The sequence below is a fragment of the Peromyscus leucopus genome, chromosome 2, assembly GCF_004664715.2.
Source record: "Peromyscus leucopus breed LL Stock chromosome 2, UCI_PerLeu_2.1, whole genome shotgun sequence".
NCBI lineage: Eukaryota > Metazoa > Chordata > Mammalia > Rodentia > Cricetidae > Peromyscus > Peromyscus leucopus.
In genome coordinates, this window is record NC_051064.1 from 119,488,080 (window position 1) to 119,504,681 (window position 16,602).

At 48.0% G+C, this 16,602-nt stretch overlaps 1 protein-coding gene across 13 annotated transcripts in view; it reads right to left on the bottom strand.

The window, feature by feature from the left end:
* The window catches only part of St3gal3 (ST3 beta-galactoside alpha-2,3-sialyltransferase 3), a 216,909-nt gene that overhangs the window by 126,018 nt on the left and 74,289 nt on the right, over positions 1-16,602 (bottom strand). For 9 of the 13 annotated variants that reach the window (XM_037202869.1, XM_028893220.2, XM_028893219.2 and 6 more), the window contains exon 3: positions 2,401-2,448. The exons of the other annotated variants lie outside the window; for them this stretch is intronic. In XM_037202869.1, the coding sequence (XP_037058764.1) occupies positions 2,401-2,448 (48 nt within the window). The remainder of the gene's footprint in view (positions 1-2,400; positions 2,449-16,602) is intronic. 13 annotated transcript variants of the gene reach the window in all.

Consider the following 16,602-nt stretch of genomic DNA (forward strand, 5'->3'; position numbering starts at 1 on the left):
TTCTTCTGTTCCATACCAATACGATATTCACAGTTGTTCCCCGTGTGGGTTGTTTTGGGGTCTTACAATGCTGAACATTGCCTGGGACTGGGAGAGCCATCTCCTTGACCTGAGCGAGGCCGGGTCAAAGGGCAGCGTGTCAATCAGTGTGTCTTGCACTGTAAACACAGGAAGGGAGGGCGTGTGTCTGCCTGTGACTGTCACAGGAACATACAGGCACTCGGGAACGCATGCAAATGTGCAACATTTATCCGAGTAGATGTTAGCATCCATCCCTATAACGAGGACGTCTAGAGGAGGAATTGTCAGGATGTGTGGTTCAGACTTACCTACATACTGCCATCGTCTCTTGGAAGTGATTATAAAACTTGACTTCCCACTCAGTGGAGACTGCTTCTGCTCCCTCATGGCCCTGTCAACACTGGGACAATCAAGCTATCATGTTTTGTTGTTCTGTGGATGTGCAGGGATAGCTCAGTGGGATTCCAGTGTTCGCTTTCCTGGATTCTAATGCAACTGAAAACCTTCCTATGGGTTTATTGACCTCTTTTCGGAAATGCTTTTTCAAGTCTTCTGCTCATTTCTGTACCGGGTTGTTCATTCTTTTTTCTTTTTCTTTTTCTTTTTTTTTTTTTTTTTTTTTTTTTTTTTTGAGACAGGGTTTCTCTGTGTAGCTTTGTGCCTTTTCCTGGAACTCACTTGGTAGCCCAGGCTGGCCTCGAACTCACAGAGATCCGCCTGCCTCTGCCTCCCGAGTGCTGGGATTAAAGGCGTGCGCCACCACCGTCCGGCTTCTTTTTCTTTTCTTTCTTTTTCTTTTTTTTTTTTTTTTTTTTGAGGCAAGGTTTCTCTGTGTAGGCTTGGCTGTTCTGGAACTCACTCTGTAGACCAGGCTGGCTTGAACTCACAGAGATCCACCTACCTCTGACTTCCAAGTGCAGGAATTAAAGGAGTACACCACCATTCTTAATGATTTTTTGTAGTTCTTTGTTCTAGAGACAAATTCTTTGCTAGCTAATTATGATGCAAGTTTATTTCTCAAGCTGCCTCTTCAGGATCTTAATGGAGTCTTTTGATAATAAGAATCCTTAATTGTATTAAGTTGATCAATCTTTTCTTATAATGTACAGATGCAACTTGGGGGTTCCTTTAAGAACTCTTCCTTGTCTTTCCACACTGTTGAAATGACTTCTCAGGCGGTGGGGGCGCCTCAGGCATAAACGGCCCAAGACGGAGGCACAGTTGGCAAAGTTGGTGTGTGTGGGCTCTCGAGCTGGATGGGGATGGACGGGCCCTGAACAGGTGACTGTGTGTTTCAGGACAATTAGGGAAGTCAAAGCTAGTGTGAGGGATAAATAACTGAGTGCCGCAGAAAGTTCCAGCACAGCAATGACACAGCATAGGCCTTCCCTGGTGGGAACATCTTTCCTTTTGTCCCTCACAACTGCCTGAGCCTTGTGAACATGCATGAATCATGTATGAGGTCAGCGAATGAGATTAACCACCCTCCAAAGGCCAGCCAGGCCTCCCTGTATTCAGGGTGACACCCCAGTAATGAAGTAGACCATCTTCACCTAGTCACACAGGGATGGATGCCCTTGCCCTGGTACAAAGTTGTTCCGAGCTCCCCCACCTGGGGGGGAGGAGGGGAGGAGTCAGAGCATCTGTCCTTCCTGCTCTGCCAACAGAACTGAGGTATGGGGGATGGGGTGGCTGCTTCAGACTGGGACAGCCACCTCCTGGCCTCAGTGACGCTGGGTCAAAACAGCGTGTGCCAAATGGCGTGTCCTGCACTGTAAACACGGGAACGGAGGGAGTGTCTGCCTGCGCTGGCACAGGCAGGTGTTGCCCCCCCCTCCCGGAGCGCTCTACCCGAACACATGGGTGTGTCAAGTGAACGTGCACAGGAGGGCATGTCCTCAGGAAGCTGGCTGCTCAGAGCTGCGTCTCTCAAAGTCCTCTGCCCTGCTTGCTCGGAGACAGGGCACATGCTCAGAGACCAGGCATCCTCTCACACAGAACGGGGCAGTTCTGTGAGGAAAAACCACCAGCTGCAACTTCCCAGTGCAGACTTCTTTATTTTAAGATAGGGTCTCACTATGTAGCCCTGGCTGGCCTGGAATTCCTCACGTACACCAGGCTGGCCTCAAACTCATCGATACCCACCTGCCCGTGTCTCCCGCCCCCCGTGCCCAGCTCAGCACACACTTGTCAAACAGCTGGAAAAGTGTCTCACACCATGTCCCTCTTCTGCTCCCTCCACGGTGAAGCCCCCTGGGGACTTTTCCCACAATTCTGCAGGTCTCTTGCCCTCCCCCAGCATCCCCAACGCATCAGGCTTCACTACACACATGGCCAACGCTAAGGGCTGAGAAGATGATAGAGGGGAAGAATTGGTACCTGTGCCTAGTGCTTGTCCAGCGGAGTCAAGGGAAAGAAGCAATGAATCTGCAACACAAGAGGACAAGATCATGTCTTCTTTAGTCCACCCGAGCCCTGCGGCAGGCTCAAAGCACCAGCCCCTCCCCTTGGGCCCCCGCTCCCTTCCTTATATTCATAGGCATGTTCGCTTACTATTCTCAACCGCCCCCCCCCCCAAACCCTGAAAGTAGCGTATGATCACTTAGAGCATCTGCTGGAGTAATAAAGTGAAGATGTCAAAGGAAGAGAAGACAGTATATAGCGGGGAAGATGTGAGTGTGCAAAGCACATGCGTTCAGGGCCTTTGCAAACACAGCAGGCAGAATCAAGGTGGGTGTGAGCTCTGAAGCAGCCAAAGCGAAGGAAGGAAACAATTCCGGGATTCAGGGTCCACGCTGCATCCTTCTTCAGTTCAATCACACTGTCGGGAGATGTTCGTTGCGCGTCTAACTGTACCAGGACAATAGTAGCCAGCAATAACAACAACAAAACCTGGCCACCACTCTCGTGGCTCTCCTCGCCTTTCAGCTTGGAAAGAGAAGTTATCAGGAAACAAATTACTTAGCTAGAAACTGATTAAAAAACTAAAGCTAAGGAGAGATTGCCTGAGGGTGCTGGACAGGAGGGCTCCGCTGGAGAAGCTGGCCCTGGGGCTAAGGGTTGAGGGATGTTGAGGGTCAGAGCCAACAAGAATCCCAGGCAGAGAGAAGGCCTCGTGTAGAAAGACCCGAAGGAAGAGGGGACCAGGTGTTTCCCAACAACTCAAAGACCAAAACCCAAGGCACTGCTGTGCTTTCCCTGTGAGTCTTGAGTCTTAGCAGAGAGGAGACCAAGTGATGATGACGTTGTTCCTCCTTCGACATTTCTTGAGTTAGTAGTTGGGAATCTTGTATGGTGTCTCTTAATATCTGACCCAACCTCAAATGATGCTCTAAAGCCAATGTACAGTTCAGCAATTACACAGTGAGAGATACCAAGATGAGGTGTGGGCCAAACAAGCCAGACTCAAGAGATCAGATCCAAAAGGCTCACTCGCTGCAGAGTGCTAGCCGGACACACACAGGACATGTGTGTAGAGCCCCAGTCCCCTCTCCAGTATCTTCCAGCTCCCACTACACACGGAAGTTGAACATAATCGTTATAACTCTAAATGACAGGTTCCTGATGCTGGCATATAAACGCAACAGAAGCAGCCGAGACAGCTGCTCGTTCAAGGGGACGTCACTCGCACCACACCTGACACCAGAACCACTGTGGAATTACAGTGTCTAGAGAAATGCCCGGACAACAAATCCTTCAGGCAGTCCTTCAGAGACATGTTTACTAAGAACCGTGGGACAGTGAGCTGGGGGTGTGGCTCCTGAGAGTCCCGAAGCAAGTATCCTGCCTGCATCATCAGGTAAGGGCAGATCATGTGCTTTGAAATCCACCAAGAAAAAGGCAGGGCAGCCTGCTCTTTACAGAAATGTGGGTGCGCCATCAGGTCCCCTGAACAGCTGGCCATCGACCTGTATAAGCAGTGTCTAACTGTGGGGTTCCACCTCTTTGTCAGCATGGTTTGTGTCTGTTTCCTCTCAGTGAGGTATGCACCTCCTTTTAAAACTGCAGCCGGGGTAAGGAGAGGTCTCACCCACCTGGAGGATGCGGTGACAGGGTCTTGTGTTGACCTCTGAGCTCACTGAATCAGCTAGTCTAGCCTCCCGGCTTGCCCTGGGAACCCCTGTTTCTGCCTCCTGAGCTCTGGGATAACAGTGGACATCACACCCACCCTGCCGTTTTCAGATCCCCTGAGGAGTTGACTCCCAGATGAGCAACACTTTCGAAGACAGCTCAAGATGGGCAGACAGCTCAGTAAATAAAACACTTGCTGTTCAAGTGTGAGGAGTGGCGTGCTGAGCCCCAGAACCCCTATAAAACGGCAGGGTGGGTGTGATGTCCACCATTATCCCAGAGCTCAGGAGGCAGAAACAGGGGTTCCCAGGGCAAGCCGGGTGGCTAGACTAGCTGATTCAGTGAGCTCAGAGGTCAACACAAGACCCTGTCTCGGAAGATAAAGCGGAGCTCAAGGAAGACACTTGGCATCAGCCTCTAACACTCACACAAGCATATATACACGCTACACACACATACACACACACACACACACACACACACACACACACACTCGAAAAAAATAAAATTTTAAGTATCTAATTTTCACTGCAGTTGACACATTTTTCTGATTATAATTTACTTTTTTTTTTTTAACTCATAAGCAATCCTGATTTAATCTTTTTTTGAAACTTCGATCCAAACGTTAAAAAAAAGCCCTAAACCTTAACTAAATATCTGAAGAACAGTAACTGTTGACAGGGACTGCCTTTGGTGGTAAATTCTCCAATGTCCGCTGTGAACATGTGTTATTTGTATTAAGGGGGGTGGGGCTGGGTGCTGGCCCTCACTGGAGTTCCAGCTACTTGGCCTGAGGTAGGAGAACACTGCTTGAGTCCAGAAATGGGGTGGGGGGTGGTGTGGAGAAAAGGATTAAAAATAACTGCGCAAACTTGCCAGTGTGGAAGCCAAGGCGTAGCAGATTCCTGATCTCTTCCATTATCGGTGCTGAGGGTTGTTCAGCTTTCCAGTTACTGGGATTCAGATCCTGAGAGCTCAGACCAGCTACAGCAACCCCTTGATGAAGCATCTCCCCCTCTTCCTTTCTTCTTCCTTCCTTCCCAGTTTATCCCTTGGTCCTAGAGATGGAAGCAGGGCCGTGCACAAGCTGGGCAAAGCTCCGCACTGACCTACACCCCCAGGCCCTTCCCTCAAATACTACCAAGCGCCAGTGCTCAGTAAGACAGGTCTCGGCCTTGCAGGCCAGGAAGGCGGATGGGTTGGGGGTGAAGTGTGATCAGGGTCTAGGGAGGGCAGCCCAGGCAGGTGGCTGTCTCCTGGGGAGGCAGGCTCTCTCTGCAATGGTCGCTATGCTCCGGGATTCCCGGCTCAGATGATGCGAGTGAGAGGAAGTGAGCGACATATTCATGCTGTGTGTAAGTTCAAATGAATTTTGTTTTGAGTATTAAAAGCACGGCCCAGAAACGGTTCGCCAATTCGTTATTTGTGTTTATTCTAAAAGATGTGAGATTATTTTAGTTATAAACCACGTTGACAGCTTACGGGAAAACTTAGCATTCAAAAAAAGTGAGAGGTTTGCTTTGCAAGCAACAGAGCAAGAATCCAGGCTTCTCCCTCTGCAGCTAACAAATATGTCATTTTCACTTGAGCCTTCCAGGCCCCAGCTGTTCTTGGCTCCCAGGCTGGGGGCGGCCATGTGGAGTGTTGCACAAGTGACCGAACAGAATCCCAGACCAAAGCATGACGGCGCTCGCTGCACGATGAGGAGAGCTAGAATTTACTGGAAGCTTTTTATTATGCTCAGATGTTTCCTGTGTCTGGTTTTTGAAGCAGAATACAGAGAATATGGAGGGAGTAAGGAGTATGCAGCTGGTACTCTCAGTTTGGGGCCAGGCTTCGGAAGCCCCAGGCATTCCTGAGTGAGCGGCACTCTGGGGTGCCGCCTGCCTGTCACCCTATACGTCCCACACATCTAGATCTTCTGCTATCCAGCCCCTGCAAGCTTCAGGAATGTAAGATGGGGAGAAAACAGATCGTTTCCATGTAAACAGGTAAAATACAAACAGATAAAACCAACACGTCCCTGTGACAAAGACAGGAAAAGGGGCAATATGGGAGATTTCACTGCTCTGTAATACAGAAAATATTAACTACCGCACATCAGACATAGTACGAACACCAGCGAGCGGATAACAGTAAGAACAGGAGTGTCCCTGTTCTCAAGAAATCCACACGTTAGTTGGGTGGTAGTGTAACACCATCTAAATAAATGAACAAAGTCATTTCTGACAGTGGTAGCTGATGTGAAGAATTTTAAGCAGTGTTGAAAGGCCAAGGGTGGGAGAACAGACATGACCCAAAGCATGTTTGCGGCATGTGGGCTGAGCCCTGAAGACAGGAACCAGGGCAGGAAAGGGCCACAGGGGAGTCCCGGGGGAGGGGCAGCAAGGTTGGAACCTCCCTCCACTGAAGGAGGGCCAGCTGCTGGGCCAGAGAAAGCAGGAAGGTGGGGTGTGTTGAAACAGGAAAATGGCCTTGTGGAGAGATGTCTGCATCTCATTCAAGAGCAGAAAAGAAACCTCTTAGGAAAAAATTTTCATGTGTTCAGGGTTTTTGTTTTGTTTTACGAGACAGGTTTTTCTCTGTGTATCCCTGGCTGTCCTGGAACTCACTCTGTTGACCAGGCTGGCCTTGAACTCACAGAGATTCACATGCCTCTACCTCTCGAGTGCTGGGATTAAAGGTGTGTGCTGCCACCACCACCTGGCTTCAAGTATTTTTTTTTTTTGAAGATTTATTTTTATTTAATGTGTATAAATGTTTGTCTCCACGTGTACTACATGGGTCCCCACTGCCCATGGAGGCCAGGAGAAGGCAACAGATCCCTTGGATGGCTGTGAGCCAACATGTGGGAGCTGGGAACTGAACCTGGGTCCTCTGCAAGAACAGCAAGTGTTCTTAACTGCTGAGTCCTGTCTCCAGCCCATGTATGGTGTTTTGACTTCATACAAGTCCATGCACTACTTGTGTGCCTGGTACCCATGGAGGCCAAAAAAGAATGTTGGATCCCTGGGGTTGGAGTCACAGATGGTTGTAAGCCATCATGTGGGTGCTGGGGATCGAAGTCAGGTCCTCTAGTTAAGCAACCAGTGCCCTTAACCACTGAGACAACTCTCCAGGCCCCAAGAACACTTTTAAAACCAAGGAAGTAGGCTAGGCAGGCAGAGGGCACGTGCCAGGGGTAGAGCGCCTAGCCAGCTTCCGTAAGGACCGGAGCTCAATCTCAACATCGCCAAAAACAAAACAAACAAAAGCTTCCAAAAAATAGGCGAGGAAAGGGTTCTGGTTTGCATTCTCAAATCTATACTTTGGTTGCTTTATAGGAACTGAGTTGATTACCAACAGTGTAGACGGTGCATGAGGAGAGTGAGACAGAGGTGAACACAGAGGAGGTACATTACAGATGAGAAGGGACAGTGTTTGAACCAAAGCTGTGATTTGGGGGGTGGTGGGTGGTAGGGGAACGTGCTAGAGGCTCTAAAAGGGAAAGCTTCAGGCTTTGCAAGTAACAGGCAGGAATGAGGAATAAGAAAGACAGAAGGCCACACCCACAGTTTGGGATTGTGCAAACTGATGTCGGCTTCTCTGTGATGGAGAGTGGCCTACTGATGGACCACCGGGGTGGCCTGATTACAGGAAGGCCAGCCACTCACACCCATCAGTGAGGCAGATGGGAGCTGCCTTCTGGAGACAGGCACTGAGAAGCATAGAGTACTGGGAGCCATCACAGCAAAGAGGAAGGGAGGCTGGGGGTGGGGGGCATAGGCCAGGCTAGAGGCCAGTCCTGTGGCCCAGACTCAAGAGGCAGAGGACTATCGGTCTACGCTGTAGTCACCAATTTGGCTTTACAAAGAGCCTTCAACTTGGCTAAGGATGGATAGTGTTAGTGGTCTATTAGGAGAACTGATACTTTGTTTTCTTCTTATTGTTATCTATCTATCTATCTATCTATCTATCTATCTATCTATCTATCTATCTATCCATCTATCTATCTATCTATCTATCCATCCATCCATCCATTGGGACAGGGTTTCATGTATCCCAGGCTGGCTTTGAACTCAATATGTATTAGAGGATGACCTTGAACTTCTGATCCTTCTGTCTCCCAGTGCTGAGATTGTTGGTGTTTTCCATCGTGCCTGGTTTTATAGAGTGATGGGAATCGAACCCAGAGCTTCTTGCATGCTAGACAAGCACTCTCCCAACGGAGCTACAGCCCCAACCACAGATAATATTTTAGTGGCCACACAGCCACCTGCTTGTTTCCTTCCCAGTTTTCCCGTGCTTAGATGCTGGAACGATCGAGTGCCATGGCCCTAGTTCCTCAACTCCTTCCCCCAACCTCAACCCCACCCCCAGAAAACAAACAAACTAAGTGAACTGAAGAAACAGAGGGGAAAAAATGACTGAGGCGAGTGAGCCAGAAGAGATGAGAGCTGATGACAAGAAGGGTGTCCTAATATGGTGTACAACAGATGGTGGCCTGACCGGAAAGATGGGGGGGGGGCGTTCCTAACTCCAGCGGGATCAGGTTCTGTCCAGCGATCTGGGCCAGTTTCAGGGACTCAGCTGAGAGCCATAAACGTCTCCGAGAAGGTTCCCTTAGGTTTTACTCATTTAACTGACCAAGCGTGTGCTCCAGAGCCTTTACCAAGTTCAAGTAACTGGACAAAGGCTGGCGGAATGGCTCCGTGGATAAAACGTCTGCAGGGCAAGTGTGAGAACTGGAGTTCGGATCCCCAGAGCCCGGGTAAAATCCCAGGAGGCAGAGACTGGAGGGTCTCCCAGACAAGCCGACTGGCTAGACTAGTCCCAACTGGCAACTCGACAAGTAGAAAGCAACTAACTGAAGAAGGCACCTGACACAAGTTAGGGCCTCCACACGCGTATGTATGCGCATGCACCTACCTACATGCAAACAACCATACACAGATGCATACAATGCACACACACGCACACGCACACATATGGGAGGAGGAAAGGCTACAGAAAGATCAAACATGGTCCCTGAAATCAAAGAATGTCTGAACTATTCCGGGATCAGAGTCAACTAACAGCCGTATGAGTCTCGTACGGCGGGAACTCAGATCTAGGGGTTTTTACTGGGAGCAATTAGGAAGATGTGGAGGGATGGGTACCTGCGCCCCGTATGAGGTGGTCAGGCCTCAGTGGTAGGGTGGGACCAAGTAAGCGAAGGCACTAAGGTGTAGGAAGTGAAGCATGTGAGGTTTCAGGATATGATCATCCCTAATTAATATCTTAGAGTTTCTTTCAGGAGGTAAGAATGCATGTGACTAAGGGAACAGGTCAATACAATGATTAAAGTTTTTTGTTTTTTCTAAGGCGTTAACACATCAAAGACTATTTTTAAAAAGTGAGTCACCATGAAATTGAGGGGAAAAACCTGCTAGGTCATACCATGAGACAAAAGACACTTGGCTTGAGATTGGGGCAGGACAGTCCCTGGGGCATCAGCACACACAGGGAGAGCAGGAAGTCTGGGAGGAGCTGGCCCTCTACCAAGCGCTGCTCTCAGAGCCTGGGTACCGGGGGTGGCACTGCTCACACACCTGGTGTGTGAAGAAGCCGCTGGGAGGAAGCTGCCGCAGTGTGGCACGCTATGTGGGCACACGCTGAAACTGAGGGCGAAACACGAGACGTGAGCGGAGGGCTGCAGGGGCGTGGGAAAGGTCAGGGTGGCCGCCCGAGGGAGGGACAGTGAAGGGATGCAGACTGGCACCGCCTCGAGCCAGGTGGGGCCCAGGTGGCAGAGGAGTGAGCAGTCCTTCGGCTGAGTCTCAAGTGAAAGTCAGTCAAGAGCGTGACTGAGGGGCAGAGGGGCACGGGCTGGGATGACGGAAGGGTTCCTGCTGTTGGCAGGGCCCAGCCTGGGTACAGAGCAAGGTCTGGACGGGTCACTGAGGGAACAGAGGGCAGAGGCAGGAACCCGAAGCTGTCTGATGTCCAGCCATGGCCCGTAAGGTGCCAACTTTTCGGCAGACTCTCGAGTTTATCTAGGCTCGGCTCCCCTCCACCCTCACGCACTATGGCCTCAGATCTGATTCCTCCTGTGTAAAGACAGTAAGGTGAGAGCTGAGTCTCACCCAGAACCCTGAAACCCAATAGTTCTAGGTCTTGTCCTTTGTTACATGTGCGTGTGTGTGTGTTAGCATATGCACGAATGTGTGTGTGTGTGTGTGTGTGTGTGTGTGTGTGTGTGTGTGTGCGTGCGTGCATGCAGAGGCCAGAAGACACCCTTCCGGGCCATTCCTTAGGTATCACTGTTTTTGTGGACCGGGGTCTCTCCCAGCTTAGAATTTGCCAAGATGGCTGGGCTGCGTGTCCAGCAAGCTCTAGGGATCGGCCTATTTCTGCTCCCTTTCCTCCTATTAGACACGGCCTAAGGATCAAACTCAAGTCCCTCATGCTTGTGAGCCAAATCCTTTCTGACTGAGCTCTCTCTCCAGCCTATGACAGTGTTTCAGATGTTAGACCGTCTACACACTGCACAAATCAAACATGACCTGACAACCCAGCACTGGGAGGCTTGGAGGCAGCATGCTGTAATGAAATATTTCTGCCATGAATTTTTACACTAAATGGGAGAGGCTATAAATACATCCATGTTACTTTAGGTCAGAATTGCAGACAAATGACTTTTTGTACTTATGCAAAAAAAAAAATGCTTTAAAAAATTGTTAAGGGTGGGAAAGGCAGTTCAGTGGTAAGGGCACTTGCTACCAAGCCTGACGACCCGAGTTCAATCCCCAGGACCTGCATGTGGGAGAAAAGAACTGACTTCTGAAAGTTGTTCTCTGACCACTCCCCGCCACACACACAGACACACACGTGCGTATACATGCATGTTCTCACACACTCGTGAGAGCACGTAAATACACAAGCACACACACACACAAGCACACACACAAAAGCATTCACGCATGAGCACACACACGCACAAGCACACACACACACAAGAACACACACACACACGTACAGAAAATAAAGAAGATGAAGTTTTAAAAAAGAGGAGTTTTAAAGTTAAAGTTCACACGGTGTGGCGATGGCACCTTCAGCGAAGGTGGGCCTTTGTTGGAACCTGCTCGTGAGGAACATCAAGCACCCAGCACGGAGGAGGCCTCGGGGCATAGGCTGTTGACAATTTTGTCATCACCATCATCTTCATTATCACTACAAGGTGGTCTGGTGACATGGACAGGGCAGTGGTACACAGAGGAGGGAGAACGGAGGGGTGGGGGGAGTGAGGAGGGAGTGACGGGGGAGTAGGCCAGGGTGTGGCTCTGGAGCCCTGTTAGGAGTCTGGGTTTTCTCAACTGGAAGTAGAGAGGCAGAGAAAGGCAGCGTAGATTTTTATTTTTTTTAAGTAAGCTGATGATGTCAAGACTTGGGCTTCAAGAAAACCACTGTAATGGTGAGAGACGGAACAAATGCACGCAGGCAGGCATGCAGAAGGACAGAACAAATGCAGGCAGGCAGGCATGCAGGAGGACAGAACAAATGCACACAGGCAGGCATGCAGGAGGACAGAACAAATGCACACAGGCAGGCATGCGGGAGGACAGAACAAATGCACGCAGGCAGGCATGTTAGGAGAGTGTTCTAGCAAACCAGTGAGGGATGAAGAGGATCTAGCATGGTGCTGAGGTGCAGGGGGTGAGAGGGCAGAGGGAACATGGAAGGATCCAATCCGACATGGGGAGGTGAGGACCCCGGGAGACTGCAATGGGGGATAAAGGAGTACAAACACTCCAGCACAGACAACTGGCAGCCATGCTAACACAGCAGAAGAAGCGGCAGGAGCACCTTGAGAAGCTTCCCCTGGTGCTGCTGTTTGAGCACGGTTTGCTCCCTCTGACGCTCAGGCCAGAGTTTAATCCACTGCAGGGTACTAGAGAGGCTGGGAATTTAACACAACCATAGTGGTAGAGCCACCAGGAGGCGATTAGGGCTGGCGGAGTGTTGTGAATTTGATAACATGGAGGACACCGGGATGCAGAACTCACGAATGGCCGGTGGCCTTTAGGAACAGAGAAACCAGAGCATCGCTCAGGCATATAACTCACATCATGCAACCCCTGCACAGCGTCAGGACTGCTGTCTCGCCTGATATGAGCCCTTGACCCTGGACCAGGACCAGAAGCCCAAAGAAACCTCTTCACCGTGTCGATTACTCATTCTGTGGTGGTACGTCCATAGCCAAGAGAAAATGAAACCAACACCTGTACCCGGCAGTGGGCCAACCAGTGATCTCAAGAGCAGGTTTAACTAAGTCACTCGGGGTGGAAGCCACACTCTCAAATGCCACGGGTGTGAAAAGAAGAGCGTAGAGGGCCCATCTGGATTGTCTAGCTGGTGGATTAAGATATACTGATGAGACAAGAGACTCACTCTTCTAGGTGTGTCTGTGAAGGTGTCTATAGCAATCAGTAGATCATGAGGATTCTAACCTATGGATAGATTGGCTCCCGGATGGCTTCACAACATGGTGGTGTTATTAGGGGGACTGGGACATGTCCTGGGGGCTATTATCTGGCCTTGGTTCTTCCCTGTGTTTCCTTGCTTCCTGTCCACCATGAAGATGCTCTTCTGCCCCACCCCCACCCCCATGATGTCCTTTCCTACAATGAATCCAGAAATATGGGGCTCGGTGATCGTGGACCCAATCCTCTGAAACCTTCCTTTTAAGTTGTTTATGTCAGGCATGCTGTCCTAGGGACAAGAAGAGTAATCCATACACAGAAGGAAAACATGCCCGCTGAAGTCAGTTATAAGACCTTTGGTGACAGAAGAGGGCATCAGACCCGGTAGAACAAGAGTTACAGAAGATTGTTAGCCACCGTGTGGGTGCTGGGAATTGTACCTGGGTCCTCTGGAAGAGCAGCAGAGTGATCTTAATTTCTGAGCATCTCTCTAGTCTCTGATTGCTTTATTAAAAGCTGTATGTTTTAGAGATGTGATTTCAAGTATTTGTGAGCAAAATGACAAGCTTCCCAGCATTTGTTTTAAAATCCAAATAATAAAATGTTTGCAAGAGCAAGGCCTGTATAACACACACACACACACACACACACACACACACACACGCACGCACGCACGCACGCACGCACGCACGCACGCACGCACACGCACACGCACACACATCAGGGGCTCCTGGATGGGGAAGATACTGAAGTCACTGCCTGATGACATTCCGTCCTCCATCTGGGAGAAAGATGCCTTTGACACATTAAAAGAGCATGGCACCTCTTCACCCTCAAGAGAGAGCACATAAAGAAGGAAAAACAGGAAAGGTGTTCAACAAGGGTTTTTTTTCCCCTATGAAATCCTGAATGCCTAATAATTTATAATAACATTTCCACTTAAAAAGGGATGATATACAGCTCCCAGTGGCCCAGCTGAAAGCTGGAAAGTAGCAACAGGTGGTGATCACTGTCTGTCACCTCAAGTATCAAGAGTGGGAGGCAAGGGGAGAAACAGACCCTCATTCACGGCAGGTGGCAACATAAAATGACATGTCAGATTTGGAAGCTTGCCTGGGGAGTCCTTCCGTTGGTGTGGTGGCCATTCTTGATAGTCAACTTGACTGCATCTGGAATTAACTAAAACCCAAGTGGCTGGGGACATCTGTGAGGGATTTTTTTTTTCCTTAATTAAATCATTTGAAGTGGGAAGACTCACTTCTAATCTGGATCTTTTGAGGTGGGAGGATCCACCTTTAATCTGGGCCACACCTTCTGGTGGTGGCCTATATCAAGGACATGGAAGAAGGAGGCTTCGGCTCTTGGCCTGCTTGCTCTCACTGGAAAGTCCACATCTTCACTGGCATTAGAGCCCATTTCTTCCGGATTCTGGCGCACACTGAAGACAGCTGAGACATTCAGGCTTGTAGACTGAACAACTACTGGATTGTTGGACCCTCGTCGGCATACAGCCATTAACGGACTAGCTGGACCACAGCCTGTGAGCCAGCAGCTCTCAACCAGTGGGTCGGAACGCCTTTGGCAATCTCTTGTCTCCAAAAATATTTGCATTACAACTCATAACAATAGCAAAATTACAGTTACGAAGTAGCAACTAAAATAATTGTATGGTTACTGTGGGTGGGGGAAGGGTCACAACAACATGGGGAACTCTATTAAAGGGTCGCATCATTAGGACGGCTGAGAACCACTGCTGTAGGCCATTCTAATAAATCCCCTCCTGTATATGAAAAGGCTCATTCTGTAAGTCCTGCTCCTCTAGAGACCCCTGACTAATGCAGTTGGTTAAACACAGTTATCAGATGACTCGGTAAATCCACTGCTAGGCATATACCAAGAGAAACGGGAAATACACAATGCCCATAATATTCGAAGCAGTATTATTTCTAATGGTCAAAAATGGAGGAACCTAAATATTCATTAATGCATGCATGGATAAGTAAAATGTGGTCATTATCCTATTAAAACTATCACAGTCACCAAAAGGAATGAAGTACGGGTATGTACTATAATATAGATGAGCTCTGAAATATTATGCTAAGTGAAAAAAACAATGGCAAAAGTTGTATGATTCCCTTTACTATATACACAATGCCTTATAGAGACAAAGTATCTATGGTAGGGCATCACTGAAGGAAAATGGGTCATCACATAGGTCATCACACACACACACACACACACACACACACACAGCATCACTGAAGGAAAATGGGTCATCACACATACACACACACACAGAGTTAGGGCATCACTGAAGGAAAATGGGTCATCACATAGGTCATCTCACACACACACACACACACACACACACACACACACACAGAGTTAGGGCATCACTGAAGGAAAATGGGTCATGATACACACACACACACACACATTACTAATCTGGCACATGGCTTTTTATGGAGGATCATAATATAGATTGTTTCCATTTAAAAACTGTCCTGTCAGTGGTTGAGGTGATTTTTGTCTGAACTATTAAACCTATTTGTATTTTATATTCATTTAGAACTCAATATCTTCAAAGCAGATGTTTGGCAACTCAAACTAAAAAGTACATTTTGACCTTTGATAGTGGATACTTTATATTGGAAAAATATTATTATTAAAACATATTTCTTTTGAGATTTATAGAAAAATACCTTAATGAATAATACGTGTTTCTTATTTTGAGACCAAATTTTAGACAATGGCATATACATGCTAAGTAAACATCACATATCATAAAGATCAGTACATGCAGCAGTCCACCAAATTCTTTATCACATTCATTTATTTGGAGCACATGCATGTAGAGGTCAGATGATAACTTTCAGGAGTCGGTCTCCTCCTCTACCCCATGGTCCTGGGAAATGAACTCAGGTTGTCAGGCTTGGTAGCAAGCACCTTTTCCCATTGGTCCATGTCACCATGCAAGTTCACCAAGTTTCCTTTTTTTTTTTTTTTTATTTATTATGTATACAGAGTTCTGACTATACATATGCCTACAGGCCAGAAAAGGGCACCTGATCTCATTACAGATGGTTGTGAGCCACCATGTGGTTGCTGGGACTTGAACTCAGGACCTCTGGAAGAGCAACCAGTGTTCTTAACCTCTGAGCCATCTCTCTAGCCCCCAAGTTTCCTTTTTTGAAAGTAAAATTATTCTGAGGTGTCTGAGTCTGGATACATCACATGTGTGAGTGCCCACAGAGACCAAAGAGGTTGTCAAATTCCCTGGAGTTAGAGTTACAGGAGGTTGTGAGCACTTGACATAGCTCTCAGGTCCTCTCTAAGGTTAAAAAAAAAAAATGCTCTTAACCACTGAGCCACCTCTCCAGCTCCCTCAAGTTCATCAGATTTCTTAATGTTCCTTTGTAGTCTCTCCTACTGGTTCCCAGTTCACCTTTTTTTTTTTTTTTTTGAGACAGGGTCTCTCTACATAGCTTTGTCCTAGAATTCGATCTGTAGACCAAAACGGCCTTGAATTCAGAGATCCATCTGCCTCTGCTCCCAAGTTTGGGATTAAAGTCATACAACAGAATGCCTGGCCAGTTCTCCTTTAAATTTTCTATAACAATAGATCTGTTTTTTGTCTGATTTTACATAAAGGAAATGATATGATTTTTATTGCTGAGCAGTATTCTATCCTATTCCAATTTTCTTATCTACTTATCTACAGACCTAGAGATGATTTCTAATAGTGCAGCTTTAGAAATAAAACTTCTGTGAATCATTTTTCATAAGTTCCGTAGGAGCATATGGTCTAATTTTCTTTGGATAAATATCAATGAAAGGAAAGTATGCATGATGTGACATGTGTACTCTTGCCATATTAAGAACATGAAAAAAATGCTTTCTAAAGTAGTTGCATAACATTTTTTTTTTGTTCTGATTCCTGCCAGAGCTGAGAGTTTCAAAGCTAACACGTGCTTGTCAACAGTGCACGGTCAGTCTTTTTCATTTTAACCCTCTTATCAAACGTGGATTTTTAGTTTACACTACTAGATTATTGAAGACTAAAAAAGTT